This window comes from Triturus cristatus, chromosome 3_2, assembly GCF_964204655.1.
Source record: "Triturus cristatus chromosome 3_2, aTriCri1.1, whole genome shotgun sequence".
NCBI classification, from domain to species: domain Eukaryota; kingdom Metazoa; phylum Chordata; class Amphibia; order Caudata; family Salamandridae; genus Triturus; species Triturus cristatus.
The window spans coordinates 962,573,803-962,594,219 of record NC_140584.1 but is presented as its reverse complement, the minus strand read 5'-3'; the positions used below and the strand labels follow the sequence as shown (position 1 = coordinate 962,594,219).

Sequence of the window (20,417 nt, the reverse complement as noted above, 5' to 3'; positions counted from 1 at the left end):
GGTTTAGTATAAAACAAACACTGACAAAGCCAATAGATCCGGCATTGGTAACACCTATTGGTTTGTACATTTTATCTTTAAACCTTTGTGAACTTCTAAAAAAAAGACCAATTTTCAACAAGAAAGCCTTAGATTGGTCTAGATTAGTGCTACAGAGTATCACATTTCTGTAAAGCAAGTTATTTTTCTAGCCAGTCAATCATACTAAAATTGGTTTGCAAGTAAAATTATACTTCTACTTATCCATTTCCATTTTATTGTTCAAGGTCTAACAGGCAAGTGGGTTTTTGCAACACTAGTCTAGATGCTTTCAACTCTTCTAGATAAGCTTTCCAAATACAATCACAAATTCCAGACATTTTCAGCGATTAAGGATAACTGTTGATCTTGAAAACTTACTCTTTGCCTACTCTTCCCTTTCAACCTCCTGGGGTGGTTTGCCCTACAGCCTCAAGAGAGCGTTGAAGCTTATAGTAGATATTTTCTAGAGCAATTGTTTATGTTTGACAAACACCCTCTGATGTACTAAGAAGTTTAATGAACTTTATAGCCTAGCGTTCACTGTACATAAACCATTTAAGTTAATTCATGATTATGACAAAATCAGGCATTTAAGTTAATTCAGGATTATGACAACATCAGGACAATGTCATTCCTGCAGAACAAATAGCAAGTCCCCAATAAATCTGGAATTCCTATGCACTAACTAGCATAAACAAAAAGTGTGGGTGGCTGAACGTTGGTGGTTTACATCATTCAGGAAAGTAGAACAAACAAGCTATGCCACCTTGTGTCTGAATGTACTTCACATGCTCAATGGAACAGCTTATACACATTGCCCTGAAAGAGTGGTGTTTGTAACAGTGCCTTATAACGAGAAAGTCTTTAAAACTACAGGCGGCTTCAGTCACTGGAGTGATGGGTCTTTCAAGTTGGCTTCTGTCAATGCAAGTTGTCGCTGCTGCTCTTGGGACTCCTGGAAGATATCCTTAAGTTTAATTTTAAAGACAGGATTGCCATTTTCAGTATCTGGAGACAGCTGCTGTCGTACCTAACAATGGGTTACAGAAAACAAGGAGCGTTTGTTTAAAGTTGATTGCATGAAATTGTGCTGGAAAAAAACTCATTTGGTTCATGTACGATTCATTTTCGAAGTTCCCAGAGGTAATCTAATGCAAAATCAATGACATAAAATCCATCACAGCTGGGGATCGACATGATTTATTGATCTTTTTATTGAATTTGGAGTCTTCTGCAGGCTCCACACACGCAAAGTATTAAGGAGCTCCAAACACAAGATAGAAGAGAAGCTGTCAGAAGGTGAAGAGAAGCTGTCAGAAGGTGAAAGTAATCTAATGTTTTGCCTAACAACCAGATATTTAATGTACTTCTGAAACTTAGATGCCCCTTTATATTCCTCAAGCACTGAGGCATTCTAGTCAAAAGAAGTGTCCCTCTTTGGAACTCTTTATGATTGCCTGGATAAGTCACCAGGTAACACCAAAACCGTGCGGTATGACAGCATCTTTACAGGGTTACTGCAATTTTTGCAACTTGAATTAGGAAAAACAGGAATCTGGGATACAGCACCAAATCCTACATGATATTCCACATTTGTGAATTACTTTTTCACCTGAAATTATGCCTGGTTTGAGAAAGTACATTATCCAGATAAAAATGTATGAGTTGTGGTAGCCCCATGTATCTTGTAAAGCCAGTGCGGTTGGTAAATCTCACTGCATGCTTAATTAGGACTGTCAGCTCACCTGTAACTGGCCAACTTGTGCAAATTCAAAACTGAAAGCCATAACAGCACGATATATATAACACTTCTATAAATCCTGAACCCAGCTCCACTGGCATGCAGAAACTAAATTAGCAATGGCAGATGGGACACAACCACAGTGTGTTTAGACAATCAGTCTGGAGTTCGCAGACATTTTGTCATTTGTGGCAGCAGCTGTGTTTCATATAAGAAAGTACAAAAGAAAAAGTTACTGATCCCTGGAAGCTATATAGCCTTTTCCCAAATTATACTACAAAATGCTATTCACAAAGCTATGAGTGTAAACCTTCACCTCTACTATCAATTCTATAGGGAGATCTTCACACATGTAAGTTTACTACCTAATAATAAAGGTGTGAGTGGCTTGAAAAAGGGGCCTACATACTACTAAATTAGAAGGATTTTGGCATTGCTAAGTAAGAGCTTAGGGAGAGACAAGCACGCACCCCAAAAAGAGTAAGCTCATTGCTATTCAAATGTTACTACAGCTAAAAAAGGTATTCAATGCAGCAAGAAATTACTCCAGTTCAAAGCTTAAGTATGTTTAGCACAATAGATGGCCAAAATCAGGTACCCAGACTGTGGAGTCTACCTATGGTAAACTATAGCGAAAAATATAAAAGTTTATTTATCTAAAAAACAAATAGCAAAAATATTTTTATGTTAAATATCATTCTCAAACATTACATTTTAATGTAAATTAATTTTGTATATGTATTTTAAATATAGAGAACAAAACAAAAACATTCTACAGCACTATATATTTACTTTTGAATTAAATCTTTAATTTAAATATATTGATTTAAACAAAAATGTTTCCGATGTTGAAATGAAAATAATGTATCTTCAACTAAAGTAATAAAAAATATATTCTTTCCTATGCAAAAATTATTAAAAGTGATGTATAAAAATATAGAAACGTAATTTTGTTATTGTTGGAAACAGCCCACTCCCACTCCGCAGGGTGGTGGTGGACTCCCCGAACACACTGTGGTAGCTTGGCTCGAGTGGTCAGGAAACAGGCGCAGTGCTAAGCATACAATATACCCATACAAGAACCATGCGTGCATCCGTTCCAAAAACGACTCTACACCGTAAAAATTATGAAAATATTCTTTCTTTATCTTTTTCTCTTAGTTGCTGATTGGAAACATAAATAGGTCAATCACAATATACAAGTTTCAATTAGTGCAGGTCAAATAAATATTGGCTGTTTGATGAAATAAATAGGGGTGATCATAAATAACAGGGCATAAATACAAGTGCAATATATACAGACAATTACATACTTTGAGGCAATAAATACTGTACCAATAAATATTGTACACCAACAAGTCCTGTGGACCTATAAATATAGTGCAGCAATAAATAGGTAAAAACTCAATAAATACAGTATCCCCAATAAATAATTAAAAGTATACAGCAACCCTCATATAATCAGATGACACTTCAATTCTTAAGGCTGATATGGCCCAGGCACAGCTTGTAGGGTTGTGGAAGGCTTGAGGGGGGCTACTCCCTGGCTGGGACAAGGCTGAGGCCTAAACTGAGGTAGATCAAAGGGGGGAATACCAGTGCCCTGGCTTTCTCTCTCCACACAACCTCTCTAGGTTAGTCCCAGTTCACCCCAGGCACAGTCAGGTGGGTTTCAGCACCTCCCTAGCCCCTTAGAGCAGTCTCTCAGGTCTCCACAGGGCCTTAGGCGCCCTCTACTCCACTTACTGCCCTTTTTCTGATGTTCCGACGCCGCTGGAGTCGTGTCGACGCCGTGAGGCGGTTCCGGTTCGGTCTCGGCGGCCTCGGCACAATGTCAGTTCTTTGACGACGCCGGCAGGCGGTTCCGGTCTGATGTCGGTGGCCTCGGTTCGGTCTCGACCTCCGATTCGACGGCGTCGGGCAGTCTCTTCACGATGTCGACTTCGGGCGGCTCCGGTCCGATGGCGCTCTCGGCTCCGATGACGCCGGCCGGCCTGGCCTCGATGTCGACTTCCGGCGACTCCGGGGTGCGATCCTCACCCCCGACCTCCGGTGCTCCTCCTCACAGGCTCCGGGCGACTCCGGAGTGCGATCCTCACTCCCGACCTCCGGTGCTCCTCTACCTCGGTCTCCGACGACTCCGGAGGGCGGACTTCACTCCTCCGATGACGCCGCTCGCTCGACCTCGGTTCACTTCCTCCTCGACCTCTGGTATTCCTCACGACCTCCGTCGGCGCCCTCTCACGACCTCAGGCGGCTCCGGGTACGACGTCTGCTACTTCAGTCAGCGCCGCTTCTCCACCTCGGGCTCCAGGTCTTCAGGCTACTCGACGCCGGACTCCAGGGAAACCAGTTCTCAGGTCAGAATCTTGCTGTTTTCTTGGTTCTAAGGCCTGTTCCTGCTGTCCAGGTCCTTAGGATAAGTTTCTTCTGTCTTCTTCCCACACAGGGCTATAGGCTGGGATCCATCAGTAGGGACAAGTATCAAGGGTGGGTTTATGGACCCCACTCCAGGCACAAGTTTCCACCCCTGCTGCTTCACTCCTTCCTCCTTCACTGTTGTGCTCCTCTCTCTTCACCAGTCAGGTGCCAACTGCCAGCTCCAACTGCCAACTCTCTGACTTAACCTCCCAACATTCTAAACCGCCTCCAACGGTCACAGGGTTCTGGAATCTCCTGGAATGTTCTGGAAGGTGCTGGTAGGTTCCAGTGGATGCTGGTGATGTCACAGGTGGCCACCATTTTGTGCTTCAGGCCCTCAGACAGAAGTTTCAGGGGTAGCTAAAATGGTTCCCTGAATCTGTAGCAACACGAAAAAGTCTGGTGGTTCCCAAAAAGGAAAAATTCAAACAGGGTTTGAGGCAAAAGTGGGACAAAATAAATAATGATGAGGAGGGACCACCCAAAGGGCTGACAGGTCTAACACGCGTCCCCCCCAGCTGAAAGTGGGGAGAGCTACCCAACCCCTTGGGAGTTCTCATCACTAAGGCGGAAATACCTTGAGAGACCGTCTGCATTGGCGTGGTCCACTCCAGGCCGATGTTCCACCTGAAAGTCCATCCCCTGTAGGGAAATAGACCACCTCAACAACTTGGGATTCTCCCCCTTCATCTGCATCAGCCAGCGAAGGGGTCTGTGGTCGGTCTGAACCAGGAAGTGCGAGCCAAACAGGTATGGCCGCAACTTCTTCAGAGCCCATACCACTGCAAAGGCTTCACGCTCTATTGCACTCCACTTCTGTTCCCTGGGAAGTAGTCTCCTGGATAGGAAGACCACGGGTTGATCCAGGCCCTCTTCGTTGAGTTGCGATAACACTGCCCCAATGCCATGTTCTGATGCATCTGTCTGGACAATGAACTTCCTGGAAAAGTCTGGGGCCCTTAAGACCGGGGCCTCACACATGGCTTTCTTCAATCTCTCAAAGGCTTGCTGACAAGCCTCCGTCCAGACTACCCGTCGAGGTTGTTTCTTGGACGTGAGCTCCGTGAGGGGGGCTACGATGGTACCGTACCCCTTCACGAAGCGGCGGTAATATCCCGTGAGGCCCAAAAATGCTCGGACCTCAGTCTGTGTCTTGGGGGGTTCCCAGGCCATGATGGCCTCGATCTTCGCCTGGAGGGGTTGCACCGTTCCCCTACCCACCAAGTGTCCAAGGTACACTACCGACCCCTGCCCGATCTGGCACTTGCTGGCCTTGATCGTCAATCCAGCTTGTCTCAGGGCCTGGAGAACAACTTGCAGGTGACGCAAGTGATCCTCCCAGCTGTTACTGAAGACGGCTATGTCATCCAGATAAGCAGCAGAGAAACTCTCCATTCCGGTGAGGATCTGGTTTACCAGGCGCTGAAACGTGGCAGGTGCGTTCTTGAGCCCAAAGGGCATCACACAGAACTGGTAGTGGCCATTGGGCGTGGAGAAGGCTGACCTTTCCCTTGCTCCATCAGTCAAAGAGATCTGCCAGTACCCCGAAGTAAGGTCAAAGGTACTTAGATATTGGGCAGCTCCCAGCCGGTCAATTAATTCATCCGCCCTAGGGATCGGATGTGCATCAGTCTTTGTCACTGAATTCAGTCCCCGGTAGTCCACACAGAACCTCAGTTCTGGTTGGGCACCCGGTGGTGCAGCTTTCGGTACTAACACCACCGGACTGGACCAGGGGCTGCTAGAAGGTTCAATCACTCCTAGCTCCAGCATCTTAGTGACTTCACTATGAATGCTGGCCTTCACCTTGTCTGACATCCGGTAGATCTTGGACTTCACAGGTGGGCTGTCTCCTGTGTCCACGTCATGGACGCACAGGTGAGTCCTACCCGGGACAAGGGAGAACAACGCAGAGTACTGCCCCAGGGCCTGGCGACAGTCCTCCTGCTGTTCAGGAGTTAGAGATGGGGAGAGAATCACTCCCTCCACCGACCCATCCTTTTCCTGAGACGCAAACAGATCAGGGAGAGGCTCGCTTTCCACGTCCTCTCCTCCGTCAGTCACCATCATCAAGATGACTTCGGGCCTCTCGTGGTGGGGTTTGAGGCGGTTGGCATGCAGCACCCGCAGGGGCTGACGAGGGGTCTTCAGGTCCACCAAGTAGGTAGCCTTACCCTTCTTCTCCAACACCTCAAAGGGTCCTGACCAGCGATCCTGGAGGGCACTAAGCTCTCCTGGTTCGATCACCCACACCTTCTGGCCAGGCTCCAACTCCACCGGGTGAGCGTTGTGGTCATACCACGCCTTCATTACTGCTTGGCTGGCTTCCAAGTTGTCAGAAGCTTGCTTCCACAACTTAGCCATTTGGCTCCGGAAGGCCAGCATGTAGCTCACCACATCCTGGGGAAGCTTTCTGGGAGTTCTTTCCCATCCGTCTCTCACCAGGTTGAGAGGTCCACGTACAGGGTGCCCATACAGAAGCTCGAAGGGGCTGAAGCCCACTCCCTTCTGTGGCACTTCCCTGTAGGAAAAAAGTAAACAGGGTAGGAGGACGTCCCATTTCCTCCGCAGGCTTTCAGGCAGACTTCTGATCATGCCCTTCAAGGTTTTGTTAAACCTTTCCACCAGACCATTTGTCTGGGGGTGGTAAGGAGTGGTGAACCGGTATGTCACTCCACACTCCTTCCACATTGCCCGCATATACGCTGACATGAAGTTGGTCCCCCTGTCGGACACAACTTCCTTGGGAAAACCCACTCGGGTAAAGATTCCCATCAGGGCCCTTGCCACAACAGGTGCTGTTATGGTCCTCAGAGGTATTGCCTCTGGGTACCGTGTGGCATGATCCACCAGAACCAGGATAAACCTGTGACCAGCTGTAGTTGGCGGATCTAATGGACCCACAATGTCGATGCCCACCCTTTCAAAGGGGGTGCTAACGACAGGAAGTGGTTCCAGGGGAGCTTTCAGCTTCACCCCTGTTTTCCCACTGGCTTGGCAAGACACACATGTCCGGCAGTAGGTATCGGACGACACTTTCATCTGAGGCCAATAAAAGTGTGGGACAAGACGGGCGAAGGTCTTGTCTTGCCCCAGGTGTCCTGCCAATGGTATCTCGTGAGCCAACTCTAAAAGGAAGGCTCGATAACGTTGAGGAACTACCAAGGCTCGTGACGATCCATGTAGGGGTGCCTTGGGTTCACTGTAGAGGAGGCCATCCTCCCAGTAAACACTGTAGTTCCCTTCAACGTTCCCTGCTGCCTGGGCTTCGGCCTGTCGCCTCAGCCCCTCAAGGGTAGGGCACTCCCTCTGGCCCTGGCAGAATTCCTCCCTGGACGGGCCTCCCTCCACGTGCCACTCGGCCGGGATGGGTAGGTCCTCCAGGTTGGTAACGTCCCCCTCCGCAGACTCCTGGTCCACCACCTCCGGTGGCCTATCCGTCCTACGGGGTGGAGACGCCGAGGCAGGCTCCTCCTGTCCTCGGTTCTTCCCTTGACTGGCAGCTGGCTGGGCCTTTGTTCCAGGCTCCAGCCGGAATGAACTCCCTCTTCGGGTAGTCGCGGACCTTGTGCTAACACAGGCCCAGTCAGGTGTACCCAGCATCTCGGTGTGAGTCCGGTATTCCACCTCCTTCCAAGCGTTGTGCTCCATGTCATTTCCCAGCAGACAATCGACTGGCACGGCAGGGCTTACGGCAACTCGAAGTGAACCTGCAACCCCCCCCCATTCAAAGGGAACCTCGGCCACTGGATAGTGACCTGTTCTGCCGTCAGCCATCGCGGCTGGGTGGAGTACATCGGGAATTACCTGCTCTGGAGACACCAGCTGGCTACGCACCATAGTCATACTGGCTCCTGTGTCTCTCAGAGCCTCCCCTCTTTGGCCGTTGATGGTGATCCACTGCCCATACTTTGCGGTATTTGCGGGCACCTGGATCTTGGGAACCATCTCCCGTTCTCCCAGGGACACTAAAGTGACACCCGCCCACTCCCTTCCCTTAGTTAAGGGCATCTCCTCCCCGAGCACTACACTAGCTACTCCGGGGGTCTTTCCTCCAGTGGGAGGGGGTGATCGTTTCTGACACTTCGGATCTCCTTTATAGTGTCCAACGCCACCGCACTCATAGCAATGGACAACCCTTGGCTGCTGACTCTGGCCAGGATTAGGGTTTCTGGGTGGGTTAGCCTTAGAGGTGAATCCTGTTCCCTTCCCTTGGAAGTTATTTTGGGGGCCTTTGGAGAACTCCTTTTTCTTTTCCCCTCCTTCTTTCTTCTGGGGGGCGCCCTGTCCGGCCTTTTGAGTATCCCCTCCAGTCCCCCTTGTGGACACCCGGGTACTAGCCCAAATGTCCGCCTCCTCAGCAAGCTTCCGGGGGCTGGTCAGCTTGCTATCCACCAGGTGTTGCCGCAGTTCAGGGAAACATTTCTCGAGTAGGTGTTCCTTCAGTACTAGGTCAAACAGCTCCTCGTAGTTCCTTACTTCACTGCCCTGAATCCAACCTTCCAGTGCCTTCTTTGCATAGTCCAGGAAGTCCACCCAATTCTGTGTGCCCAGCTTGTGACTACCCCTGAACTTCTGTCTGTACTTTTCAGGTGTTAGTCCAAACTTTCTGATGAGCGCCAGTTTCATGGTGGGGTAGTGGGTCTGCTCATCCTCTTCGAGGGCCAATAAAGCATCCCTACCAGCTGGAGGCATGTACTTATACAATCCCCCTCCCCAGTACTTCACTGGAACCCCATGGGCCCTCAACGAGACCTCATAGGCTGCTAGCCACTTGGCGATGTCGTCACCCGCCCCATAGCTAGCTACTATGTCCTTTGGCAGGTAAGGTTTGGGTTCCCTGGTGGACTCTTGGATTTGGCTGCCACCATTAGGAACAGTTGGTGCTCCAATTCTTAGGATCTGAAGCTCTATCTCTTTCAGTCTTATCTCATGAGCCATCCTCTCTTTCTCCGTCTCATGAGCCAACCTCTGTTCCTCCTTCTCCTTCTCCAGCTTTGCTAAATCCCATGTGAGCTGTCTTTTCTCTCTCCGATCTGCTAACTCCACGCTGGATAAGCCCCCGCTAGAGACAGTGCTGCCCTTCCTAGAAAGTGTCCTGGGCCCTGCTGACAGGTTCCCCACCTCAGGTTGGTACATCTCAGCCCCCTCGGGGTCAGGCTCTCCATCCCTGTCTTCCTCCTCAGCCTTGCTTTCTCGGCGTGCCTCCCCCCAAGCCCTTAAGCTGGTTTGGAGTGCACCCTTCTTTGCTCCTGGGGGACAGTACACCCCCTCCCGCTGGCAAAACTCCCTGAGTTGGGCCACAGTGTACGTTTCTAGATTCTCTAGTACAAACTCCATCTTGCCCACTCAGGTTAGAGGACAGGTTTTGTGCAGTAGCAATGTAGGGGGGTACCTTTAGTAATACCTCCTCCCACCACCAGAGTAAATTTGGAAAAAACAAAAACCCACAATTAGGAAGGCCGCTTTGAGAAAACTCCCGGTGTAGGCCTATGGACTACCCACAGTTATTGTTGAGTATACGTAGGCACAGCTCTATCCCACCACTGAACACCAATTTATGTTGGAAACAGCCCACTCCCACTCCGCAGGGTGGTGGTGGACTCCCCGAACACACTGTGGTAGCTTGGCTCGAGTGGTCAGGAAACAGGCGCAGTGCTAAGCATACAATATACCCATACAAGAACCATGCGTGCATCCGTTCCAAAAACGACTCTACACCGTAAAAATTATGAAAATATTCTTTCTTTATCTTTTTCTCTTAGTTGCTGATTGGAAACATAAATAGGTCAATCACAATATACAAGTTTCAATTAGTGCAGGTCAAATAAATATTGGCTGTTTGATGAAATAAATAGGGGTGATCATAAATAACAGGGCATAAATACAAGTGCAATATATACAGACAATTAAATACTTTGAGGCAATAAATACTGTACCAATAAATATTGTACACCAACAAGTCCTGTGGACCTATAAATATAGTGCAGCAATAAATAGGTAAAAACTCAATAAATACAGTATCCCCAATAAATAATTAAAAGTATACAGCAACCCTCATATAATCAGATGACACTTCAATTCTTAAGGCTGATATGGCCCAGGCACAGCTTGTAGGGTTGTGGAAGGCTTGAGGGGGGCTACTCCCTGGCTGGGACAAGGCTGAGGCCTAAACTGAGGTAGATCAAAGGGGGGAATACCAGTGCCCTGGCTTTCTCTCTCCACACAACCTCTCTAGGTTAGTCCCAGTTCACCCCAGGCACAGTCAGGTGGGTTTCAGCACCTCCCTAGCCCCTTAGAGCAGTCTCTCAGGTCTCCACAGGGCCTTAGGCGCCCTCTACTCCACTTACTGCCCTTTTTCTGATGTTCCGACGCCGCTGGAGTCGTGTCGACGCCGTGAGGCGGTTCCGGTTCGGTCTCGGCGGCCTCGGCACAATGTCAGGTCTTTGACGACGCCGGCAGGCGGTTCCGGTCCGATGTCGGTGGCCTCGGTTCGGTCTCGACCTCCGATTCGACGGCGTCGGGCAGTCTCTTCACGATGTCGACTTCGGGCGGCTCCGGTCCGATGGCGCTCTCGGCTCCGATGACGCCGGCCGGCCTGGCCTCGATGTCGACTTCCGGCGACTCCGGGGTGCGATCCTCACCCCCGACCTCCGGTGCTCCTCCTCACAGGCTCCGGGCGACTCCGGAGTGCGATCCTCACTCCCGACCTCCGGTGCTCCTCTACCTCGGTCTCCGACGACTCCGGAGGGCGGACTTCACTCCTCCGATGACGCCGCTCGCTCGACCTCGGTTCACTTCCTCCTCGACCTCTGGTATTCCTCACGACCTCCGTCGGCGCCCTCTCACGACCTCAGGCGGCTCCGGGTACGACGTCTGCTACTTCAGTCAGCGCCGCTTCTCCACCTCGGGCTCCAGGTCTTCAGGCTACTCGACGCCGGACTCCAGGGAAACCAGTTCTCAGGTCAGAATCTTGCTGTTTTCTTGGTTCTAAGGCCTGTTCCTGCTGTCCAGGTCCTTAGGATAAGTTTCTTCTGTCTTCTTCCCACACAGGGCTATAGGCTGGGATCCATCAGTAGGGACAAGTATCAAGGGTGGGTTTATGGACCCCACTCCAGGCACAAGTTTCCACCCCTGCTGCTTCACTCCTTCCTCCTTCACTGTTGTGCTCCTCTCTCTTCACCAGTCAGGTGCCAACTGCCAGCTCCAACTGCCAACTCTCTGACTTAACCTCCCAACATTCTAAACCGCCTCCAACGGTCACAGGGTTCTGGAATCTCCTGGAATGTTCTGGAAGGTGCTGGTAGGTTCCAGTGGATGCTGGTGATGTCACAGGTGGCCACCATTTTGTGCTTCAGGCCCTCAGACAGAAGTTTCAGGGGTAGCTAAAATGGTTCCCTGAATCTGTAGCAACACGAAAAAGTCTGGTGGTTCCCAAAAAGGAAAAATTCAAACAGGGTTTGAGGCAAAAGTGGGACAAAATAAATAATGATGAGGAGGGACCACCCAAAGGGCTGACAGGTCTAACAGTTATATTGTAACGTAAACTAAAGTTATATTGATTTATAAATTCAAAAAAGGTTGCTGAAATAGTTTTTAATGAAATAATAAAGATTTTATTTTTAGATCTGTTTTAAACAAATTATATTTATATATATATATATATATATGTAATCATATATTTAACATTATTTCTAATGGGGTTTTATTTTGAGTCCCTACCTCTAATATTTTCTATGGGAGGGTGTTGCTGTACCAGTGGGTGAGCATGTGTGGTGCTGGACTTACTAGTGTTTCTGTTTGGCAGTACTAACTTAAACTTATCATTTAGCTCCACCCCCGTTCCAGGGGGTGGAGATGTGCAAGTTTTCATTTTTGAGTAACGTTACACCTCAATTTTATGAATAGCTCAAGTAGTACAGTTACTCAAAAGTGTAAGAGTAAATTTATACTTATAACATACTCATAAGTGTAAGCTACCTTTGTGAATAGCCCTGTAAATGTTCCAATGGATACATAATATCTCCGAAGATTCCTCATCTTAAGAATTTTTACTCCAGACTCGGCTGGAAAACCTTTCCCCAGCAATTCCTCTCCAGTGCCACCAAGTGATGCCATGAAGCTACAGTCACGACTTCAACTCCAATTTCCTATGAGGCATGCAGGGGGCCAGAGGGGAGCAAGACAGTAACGAACAGAAGCTAACATGTTTGCATACCTTGGATCTTATTAGTCACAGTACTAACACACAGGGAAGGAGTATAGGCAGCGAGGAATTGGTGGAAAGATAATGGATCCACCAGAAATAATATTACTAAAGGTAAGTAACTTTTCTTTGATGGCTACATCTTCCTACATAGTGCTTATCTGAAGAAAGATGTCAAGCAATACCCCTGGATGGTCGAACGGATTAGCGTTGGTTAACTTATCATGTAACACTGCACGAGCAAAGTACCCATCACTGCATGCCTAAGATGTGAGGCAATATGTTCATGGCAGGCATATGTAAAAATGACAATGTAGCCATCCTTCAGATGTCAATAATAAGGTTGCTGGTGGAGGAGCCTAGCGCTTGACCAAGATGGCCGCGTGAGCTTTGAGCTCCCGAGACCCTCGTGCCCTCCGTCGACTATCCTGTCTCTAATCCTGATGGTATGCATGGCATCGTGTTGCTGAGTTGTCAGGGAGGCGATTGATGCTACCCGCGGTCGGATCGCCCATCGGGAACCGGACTTACGCCTGGCGGAAGATTGCGGCCTATCTCCCGGGGATGACAGGGGCTAGAGTTGGCAGGATGCCCGGCTCCTAGTTGATCAACAACGGCCAGGCGAGGTGTGAACTGTCGGACGGAGGTCCCCGCGCTTTCACTTTCGATTTCGTTCCCTTTGTCTGCCCGGACACTGGAGAGCGCTGGGTGGCTTTATTACCCCAAGTACGCTCGGCGGGCTACTCTGGCAGCATAAGGCAGAACTGCTCACTCCTTATTCCTCTCTCTGAGAGGGACCAGTCTTAACTGCACTGGACTGCCTGGAGTCCATTATGTCGGGCAAAGCAGAAGGGGATCGGCTGAAGACTAAGTCTACCAGGCGGGGAACGTATACCCAAGTCAACAGCATGGACCGCTACGCTCTCCAGAAAGTATCACCGAGTGGATCGAGCCAGGCGCCGGATGCCCAGAAGGAGGACTTGCCGGTGACACCGGAGCTCTCCCTACAGGATGTCATGGGCGCGCTCGACGGGATGCAGACCTCAATGGGGAGACAGTTCGAGGCCCTGGCGCATAAGGTGGACGCCATCCTGGTGGATGTCAATCTGATCCGCTCGGACCTGGGCAAGACGAACGAACGCGTTAAGAACCTGGACCTCAGGACCACGGGCCTCACTGATGATGTTGCGGAACTGCAGACCGAGGTCCGTAAGCTGAGGGCCGAGAGTGACCTCGTCGCCCGCCGGCTGGAGGACTTCGAGAGCCGGGCCAGGCGCAACAACGTGCGCGTCATCGGGGTCCCGGAGTCCTCGGATGAGGCTTCGGCGGACCTGCTTGTTGAGGATTTGGTCCTTAATCATCTGAAGCCTAGGGGCCTTGGAAAGTTTTTTGCGGTGGAAAGGGCCCATAGGGTGCCGGGCGGGCGGCCCAAGGCGGGTGCCCCGCCGCGGCCGATTGTCGCCCGGCTCTTTCATTTTCGAGATCGGGACGCTATCCTGCAAGCATCGAGGGTGACGGGCCCAGTTCCCTTCCAGAATGCGTCGGTGAATTTTTATCCGGACTTCACCCAGCAGGTGCAGAGACAGCGACAGAGCTTCCTGGGGGTGAAGCGGAGGCTTCGGGAACTGGATCTGAAGTATGCCATGCTTTTCCCTGCTAGACTACGGGTGGTGCACGAAGATCGAACATTCTTTTTTGACTCTCCTGTTATGGCCGACGAATGGCTGGACGCTTTGCCCCGGCGACGGACGGGGGACGACACAGCCGAGCATGGAGACAGTGGCCGGGATGGACAGGGCTGATATCTCAGAGACGGCCTGACTTGATTTGACTATACTTGAGAAACTGAACAGAATGCAGTAACTGTGGAGGGTTGCGGGAGGACGAGGGGTGCTCTTTTCCTCCCTTAGGGTACTTTTTGTAGACTTTTGGGGTTTTTTAGGGCGACCGGCACACTGCAAGTTGGGGGGGCTTTGTAAGCTGCAGCAGGGGTGCAGGGTGGGGGGAGTTTCGGGGATTGGGGCTTTGTTGTTGGGGGGTTTATTTCTGCAAGGCATGATGACTATCCTCAGGGCTGTTCCATGGTGGCTCCTCGGGTGTGGGGTGGGCCTCTTTCCGTTTGAGGATGGGGGGGTAGAGGCTTAAGTGTTATAAGCTGGAATGTTAATGGTTTGGGGGATCGCATCAAGAGGGGGATTGTTTTGCAATGTTTGAAACGCTCAATGCCAGATGTTGCCCTGCTGCAGGAGACGCATCTCATAGGTAATACGTGCTATGCCCTGAATAGGAAGGGGTATAAATTCATTGCACACTCGGGATTCTCTTCTGGGTCCAGGGGTGTGGGCATCCTAGTTAGAGCATCGTTGCCTTATGACTGGTGGACTCCACCATTGTTGACGATAGGGGGAGGTTTGTGGCGGTGGCGGGGCGGTGGGAAGGAAGGACTCTGGTTTTGGTTTCGGTTTATGTCCCGCCGGCCCTGCAGGCCTCCACATTTGCTGATCTGGGCAGGGCTTTGCTGACTCTCCCGGGGGGTATGCTGGTAGTGGGAGGGGATTTCAACGCAGTGGGCTCCGGACTGTTGGATAGATACCCGCCCAGGGACACAGGGGGGGCTCAGAAATGGCTTCCAGATTTCCTAGACACGCTTGGTCTGATAGACTGCTGGAGACTCCGGCACCCCACACAGAGTCAATACACGTTCCACTCCGGGGCGCATGGTAGCCTATCCAGGATTGACTACCTGCTCACTCTGGCCGCACATGCCTCGTTGGTATCCGAGGCGAGGCACATGGCACGCGGTATCTCTGACCATTCGCCAGTGTGGATCCGGCTGGATCTAGGTCGGGAGGGAGGAGGGAGGGTGGCCCCCATCAACCCATGGTATTTTCGAGACCCCAAGATGCGCAGCGCCCTGGTAAAGAAGGTAGATAATTACTTCGAGGACAATCTGGGAACTGTGGACTCGGCGGTGTCGCTGTGGGAAGCTTTTAAGACCGTGCTTCGGGGGGAAGCCCTCTCCCTGGTGGTGGCTGCCAAGAATCGGAGGGATGGCGAGGTACGGCAGGTAGAGGAGGAGATTGCGGCCCTTGAGGGGGCTTTGGAGGAAGGGGTTACAGAGTCCTCACTGCACGAGCTTTGTTTGAAGCAGACGGAGTATAGGGACCTGGTGACGAACGCCGCTAAGACCCTCAGTAGGGAACAACAGGGCCGCCTGTATGATGTCGGAGATAAGGCAGGGAAACTCCTGGCGTGGTTGGACAGGAAAGAACGGGTCAATAGAGTGGTGCCAGAGTTGACGGGAGAGAGGGGAGAGGTGATTGCGGAACCTGAGGGGATTGTGAAGTGTTTCGCGGAGTATTTTCGTAGGGTTTATTCCTCTGTGTCGGACAGGCCGCCCGAGGACTCGTCGGATCTCCTCCGTGATATCGAGTTGCCCTGCCTGTCTGACATAGATAGGGACGATTTGGATGGTGACATAACGGTTGACGAGGTGGCGGGGGCTATTCGTGCGTTGAACTCGGGTAAGGCCTCTGGACCGAACGGATTGCCGATTGATCTGTACAAGCTGTTCCCGGATAGGGTCGCCCCTCACCTGCGCGCCATGTTTTTGGAGGCGCGGGGGGGGGGGGATCCTTCCGTTGGACCAGCGTCTGGTGTCGATCGTGGTCATACATAAAGAGGGTAAACCCCGAGATAGGTGCGCCTCCTATCGGCCCATTTCACTCCTCAACGCTGAGCCGAAAATTCTGGCTAAACTCCTGGCGACCCGTCTGATTAGGGTTCTTGGCGACTTGGTTCACCCGGATCAATCCGGATTCATCCCGCACCGAAACACAGCATTAAATCTTAGGCGTCTTCATGGCGTCATCGCCAGGGCGGGCACGCTGCGTGAACCGGCTATTGTGGCGTCTCTTGATGCCACGATGGCCTTTGACACGGTGGAGTGGGCATACTTATGGGCCGTGCTGGCCAAGTTTTGGTCGCGGTTTCGTGAGTTGGGTTAGGTTGCTGTACGAGGGGCCGCTAGCGAATGTTGTGGTGAATGGTCGGGCATCTACTCCGTTTCGGCTTGGTAGGGGTACTCGCCAGGGTTGCCCCCTGTCGCCTCTGTTGTTCGCCCTCGCCCTTGAGCCGTTGGCTGCGTGGATACGTTGGCACCCGGATATACGGGGCCTTCGGTGGTCGCCTGATCACGAGGACCGTATCTCGCTTTATGCCGATGATATCCTGTTGTACCTTGCCTCACCTACGAAGTCACTTATAGTGGTCTGTGACGTACTCGCATCGTTCGGTAGGAACTCGGGGCTCGTTATTAATTGGGGCAAATCGTACTTGTACGTTCTTAGTGGCGAGGTCCCACCGATCCCTAGAACATGTTCGATACAGGTCGCCCAGCAGGGCTTCGTGTATTTGGGGATCTTTATATCCATGGACCCTGCTGTGCGCTACGAGAAGAATCTGCTCCCCCCCCTGGCACGTTTGAGGTGAGATGTTGAAGGTTGGCGGAAGTTGCCGCTCTCCCTTGTTGGGCGTGCGGCCCTGTTCAAAATGATGTCTCTTCCCCGCTTCCTCTACGCCCTCCAGAACACTTTGGACTGGGTACCGGCCAAATACTTTCGGGAGGTCGAAGGCCTCCAACGGACGTTGCTATGGGATGGGCGACCGCGAATAGCTATTGCAAAGTTGACGCTCCCGTGGTACGATGGGGGCATTGCGCTCCCAGACATCCAACGGTACTATTGGGCCACGCAGCTGAGCGCGATCAACATGGGTTTTATGGCCCCGCCCTCAGCCCTGGGTATGCCATGGACAGGTGGTTGCTGCGTGGTGGCAACTACTACAGGGCGTTGTATTCGCGGTCCCTAGACTCGTCCCTCACGGGGCCCACAGGTGTGGCGGTGCGTGTGTGGAAGATGGCGACTGACTCGCTGGGCTGGAAGGATAGGCTCACCCTCGCTACCCCATTGTTTGAATCGGAGAGATTGGGAAGGCTCTGGCATACGAAGGGTTTCGATAAGTGGGACCTGATAGGTATATCCAAGGTGGGGGATGTGCTGCATAAGGGGAGGGTGAAGTCCTTCGAGGAGTTGCAGACTGAGTATGAGCTGGGGCCCTCCGAGTATTTCAGGTATATCCAGTTGCGCCACGCCCTCCGATCAGTCCTCGTGGAGGGTGAGAAGGTGCCGGAGTCCTCTCCCCTTGAGGACCGGGTCCTCGATGGTCATATGCCCGAGAGCACGATCTCGCTCATATATAAGAAATTGATTAACGTCCGGGCAGACATGCTTTTGGGGCTGAGAGAACAATGGACTAGGGATGGCCTTGAGTTGGATAATGAGGACTGGCAGTCAGCGGTTTCTTCTCCTAAGGAGGTTGCGATCCCGTCGCGTCTGAGGCTGGTGCAGCTTAAAATACTGCACCGGGTGTATGTGACGGGGCCAAGGCTGGTCCACATGGGATTCTCGGAGGACGGCCTGTGCAGGAGGGGATGTGGTATGGTGGGCACTTTCCTGCACATCATTTGGGAATGTGGTGTCATTGTGGAGTTCTGGAGGAGAGTCCATGCAGTTATGGGGGAGGTGATGGGCATTGCTGTGCAGCCGGAGGCACGGTGTTGCCTCCTGAACGTCTGGGGGCCCACTGACCTCGATGAGGCGCAGACCCAATGGGTGACTCTGGGTAATATGGTCGCTAAAAGGGATATCGCGCGATTGTGGGGCTCCTCGGGACCCCCTACACTGACCGCGTGGAAAGAGAACATGGACTGGAGCATGTTTAGGGAGAAGACGGTCTATTGCTCCAGAGGTCGCCCCCGGAAGTGGCATGCCATCTGGGGGCGGTGGAACCAATACAGGGGGGGGAATATGTCTTGCCCCGGATCTGGAACCTCCCGAGGAACAGATTTCCCCCTGACCTTCTTTCTAGCACAGTCTGGTTTTCGGAACTGTTTTGGGCCTCTGCTTTCCCCCTTCTTCCTCCGTACACTGTCTTGTAATTAGTAGATGAGTGGGGTCCGGCCTCCCCTGGGGGCTTTCACCATGGGCTTTCAATGTCTTGCCTTGCTGGGGTTTGTTGTGGGGGTTTTTTGTGTTTACCTAAAATTGGACCTTTGCGCTACTCTTTGTACTGTACTGGGGACACATCACTGTTTCTAACTCTCAATGCTGCCGAACCTTCGGGCTGTCGGCTGAATAGCTGTGTCCTGATTTTTGAAATAAAGGTTTTTCAAAAAAAAAAATAATAATAATAAGGTTGCTGCTGGAGAGGATCGTGGAGACAGCCCTGGATGAGTCAAGTGGACATAAATGCCCTTTAGATGGATTTTTTCTGCAGATCTAGATACACAGGATAACCCAGCACAAATGGTTTATTTGGTCACCTCGTTGCCATTCTTACTGTAGGTAAACCTCACAAAATATTTAGATCATCTACTGGGTCCAAAGACTGCAGCCTATGTATTAAGACACACCACGTCGGGGGTCAAGTCTATGATGTTGCTTCTCATTCTTGGATGGATGTGGAGGAGGGAAGAAAGATGGAATAGTAATACACTGAGGTAGATCGAAGGCTGTAGCCACCCTGAATAAGAAGAAAGTGCAAAGAACCAACGTATCTGGACAGAGAACTGTTATGGATAGATAAACTGATAGGGCTTGAAGTATTCTGGCAATTTATTTTGAAGTATTTACCCCAAACAGAACGGGTTTTAGGGTAAGAAGACTAACACTGTGCCTCAGCTCAAGTGGACATCAAACCCCAATAAACAGAGAGGAAGGAAAAATTCAGAGCAAAACATTTAGCAAACATGCCAATAGTAAACAGGGAAGGATCAGGTAAACACATTAATGCAGTCAGAGCTTCTAGATAGCCCTCAAATGTCACCACTGTTAAACCCTGCTAACCAAGGAATGACACAAACCACAAAAGGCTAGAAAGATGAGACACATATATATGTTAATTTCTTCCAACTCGTACCACTCGGCAAATTTGGCCCAATGACCTGCTGGGAGAGGGCTTTCTGCCTGCCATGAGATTGTCTGTGACATGATTGGGGAAAAAGGACTCTAAATGGCATGTTTGATCTCCATGTGTGCAGCTGCAGTATCTGGGGTTGAGGACCTGACCATTCCACTCAAAGAATAGGTCTGCTCTGCAAGGGGAGAGTGCTGAGTGGCTGACTTAAGGTGCATGGAGGCACAAAAATCACAAGCCGCAGCAATGCATTCTGGACTGCAGTCATGAGGATCCAAAAACAATATCTCTTTGAGGTACTGTTGAATAAGAGGACAGAGGACAGCACTCCATTTGATGCCTAATTAACTTCGTAATTGTCACGTCCACTAGCAGAATAGTGGTTGGAGCCACATGGTGGCACTGGTGAGCCATTGCTGGGGAAAGTCTTCCAGATCAGTCTGATGTCTGGAGAGGTAATTCATACGATGAGGAATCTATAAGATATAGCCATCAGAAACAGGTACCTCCAAATAGTGATGTAAAGAACAATATGAGTTATTTAGAGAGCATTGCTGAACCAGATAATTGTTGCTAGATAATTGCTGTAAATTCGCAGTTGATCTGCCTAGCCTATCTTGCTATTCCGGTGCCTCATTTAGTGGAGAAGAAACCACCAGATTTCAGACAGGTAGCTAGATCCACAGCAGGGACGTTTTATCAAGCAGCAGTAATAAACCCTTGATTTGGGGGATTGTTTCTGAAATGCAAAAAGCAATGATGACCGGACCACATGTCATCTTCCGTCACATCCACAGGACCACTACAGGCAAATAACATCCCCGTCAAGCTATCCAGATCCCTAAATTCAGCAGGGGGCCTTGCACTGGGGACCCCATGATTCATTTGGGATCACAGACAACTAGTGTTCTCCTTCAGAATTCATTAAATCTAACTCAATATACTGTTAGAAAGTGAATAATTTCACCCATTTATATCTTTCTCCAATATCTTTATCAGATGAATATGTTGTAGAATTATTCAATGCACTATTTACTTTTGTCAAATGGTTAG

At 50.5% G+C, this 20,417-nt stretch overlaps 1 protein-coding gene across 1 annotated transcript in view; it reads right to left on the bottom strand.

Annotated features, from left to right (window-relative positions):
* Window positions 1–210: 210 nt before the first annotated feature.
* MRPS23 (mitochondrial ribosomal protein S23) overlaps window positions 211–20,417 on the bottom strand; it is a 115,644-nt gene continuing 95,437 nt past the window's right edge. The window contains exon 5 of the mRNA XM_085649523.1: window positions 211–1,051. Coding sequence (XP_085505649.1) covers window positions 908–1,051 — 144 coding nt within the window. The 3' untranslated portion in view covers window positions 211–907. The remainder of the gene's footprint in view (window positions 1,052–20,417) is intronic.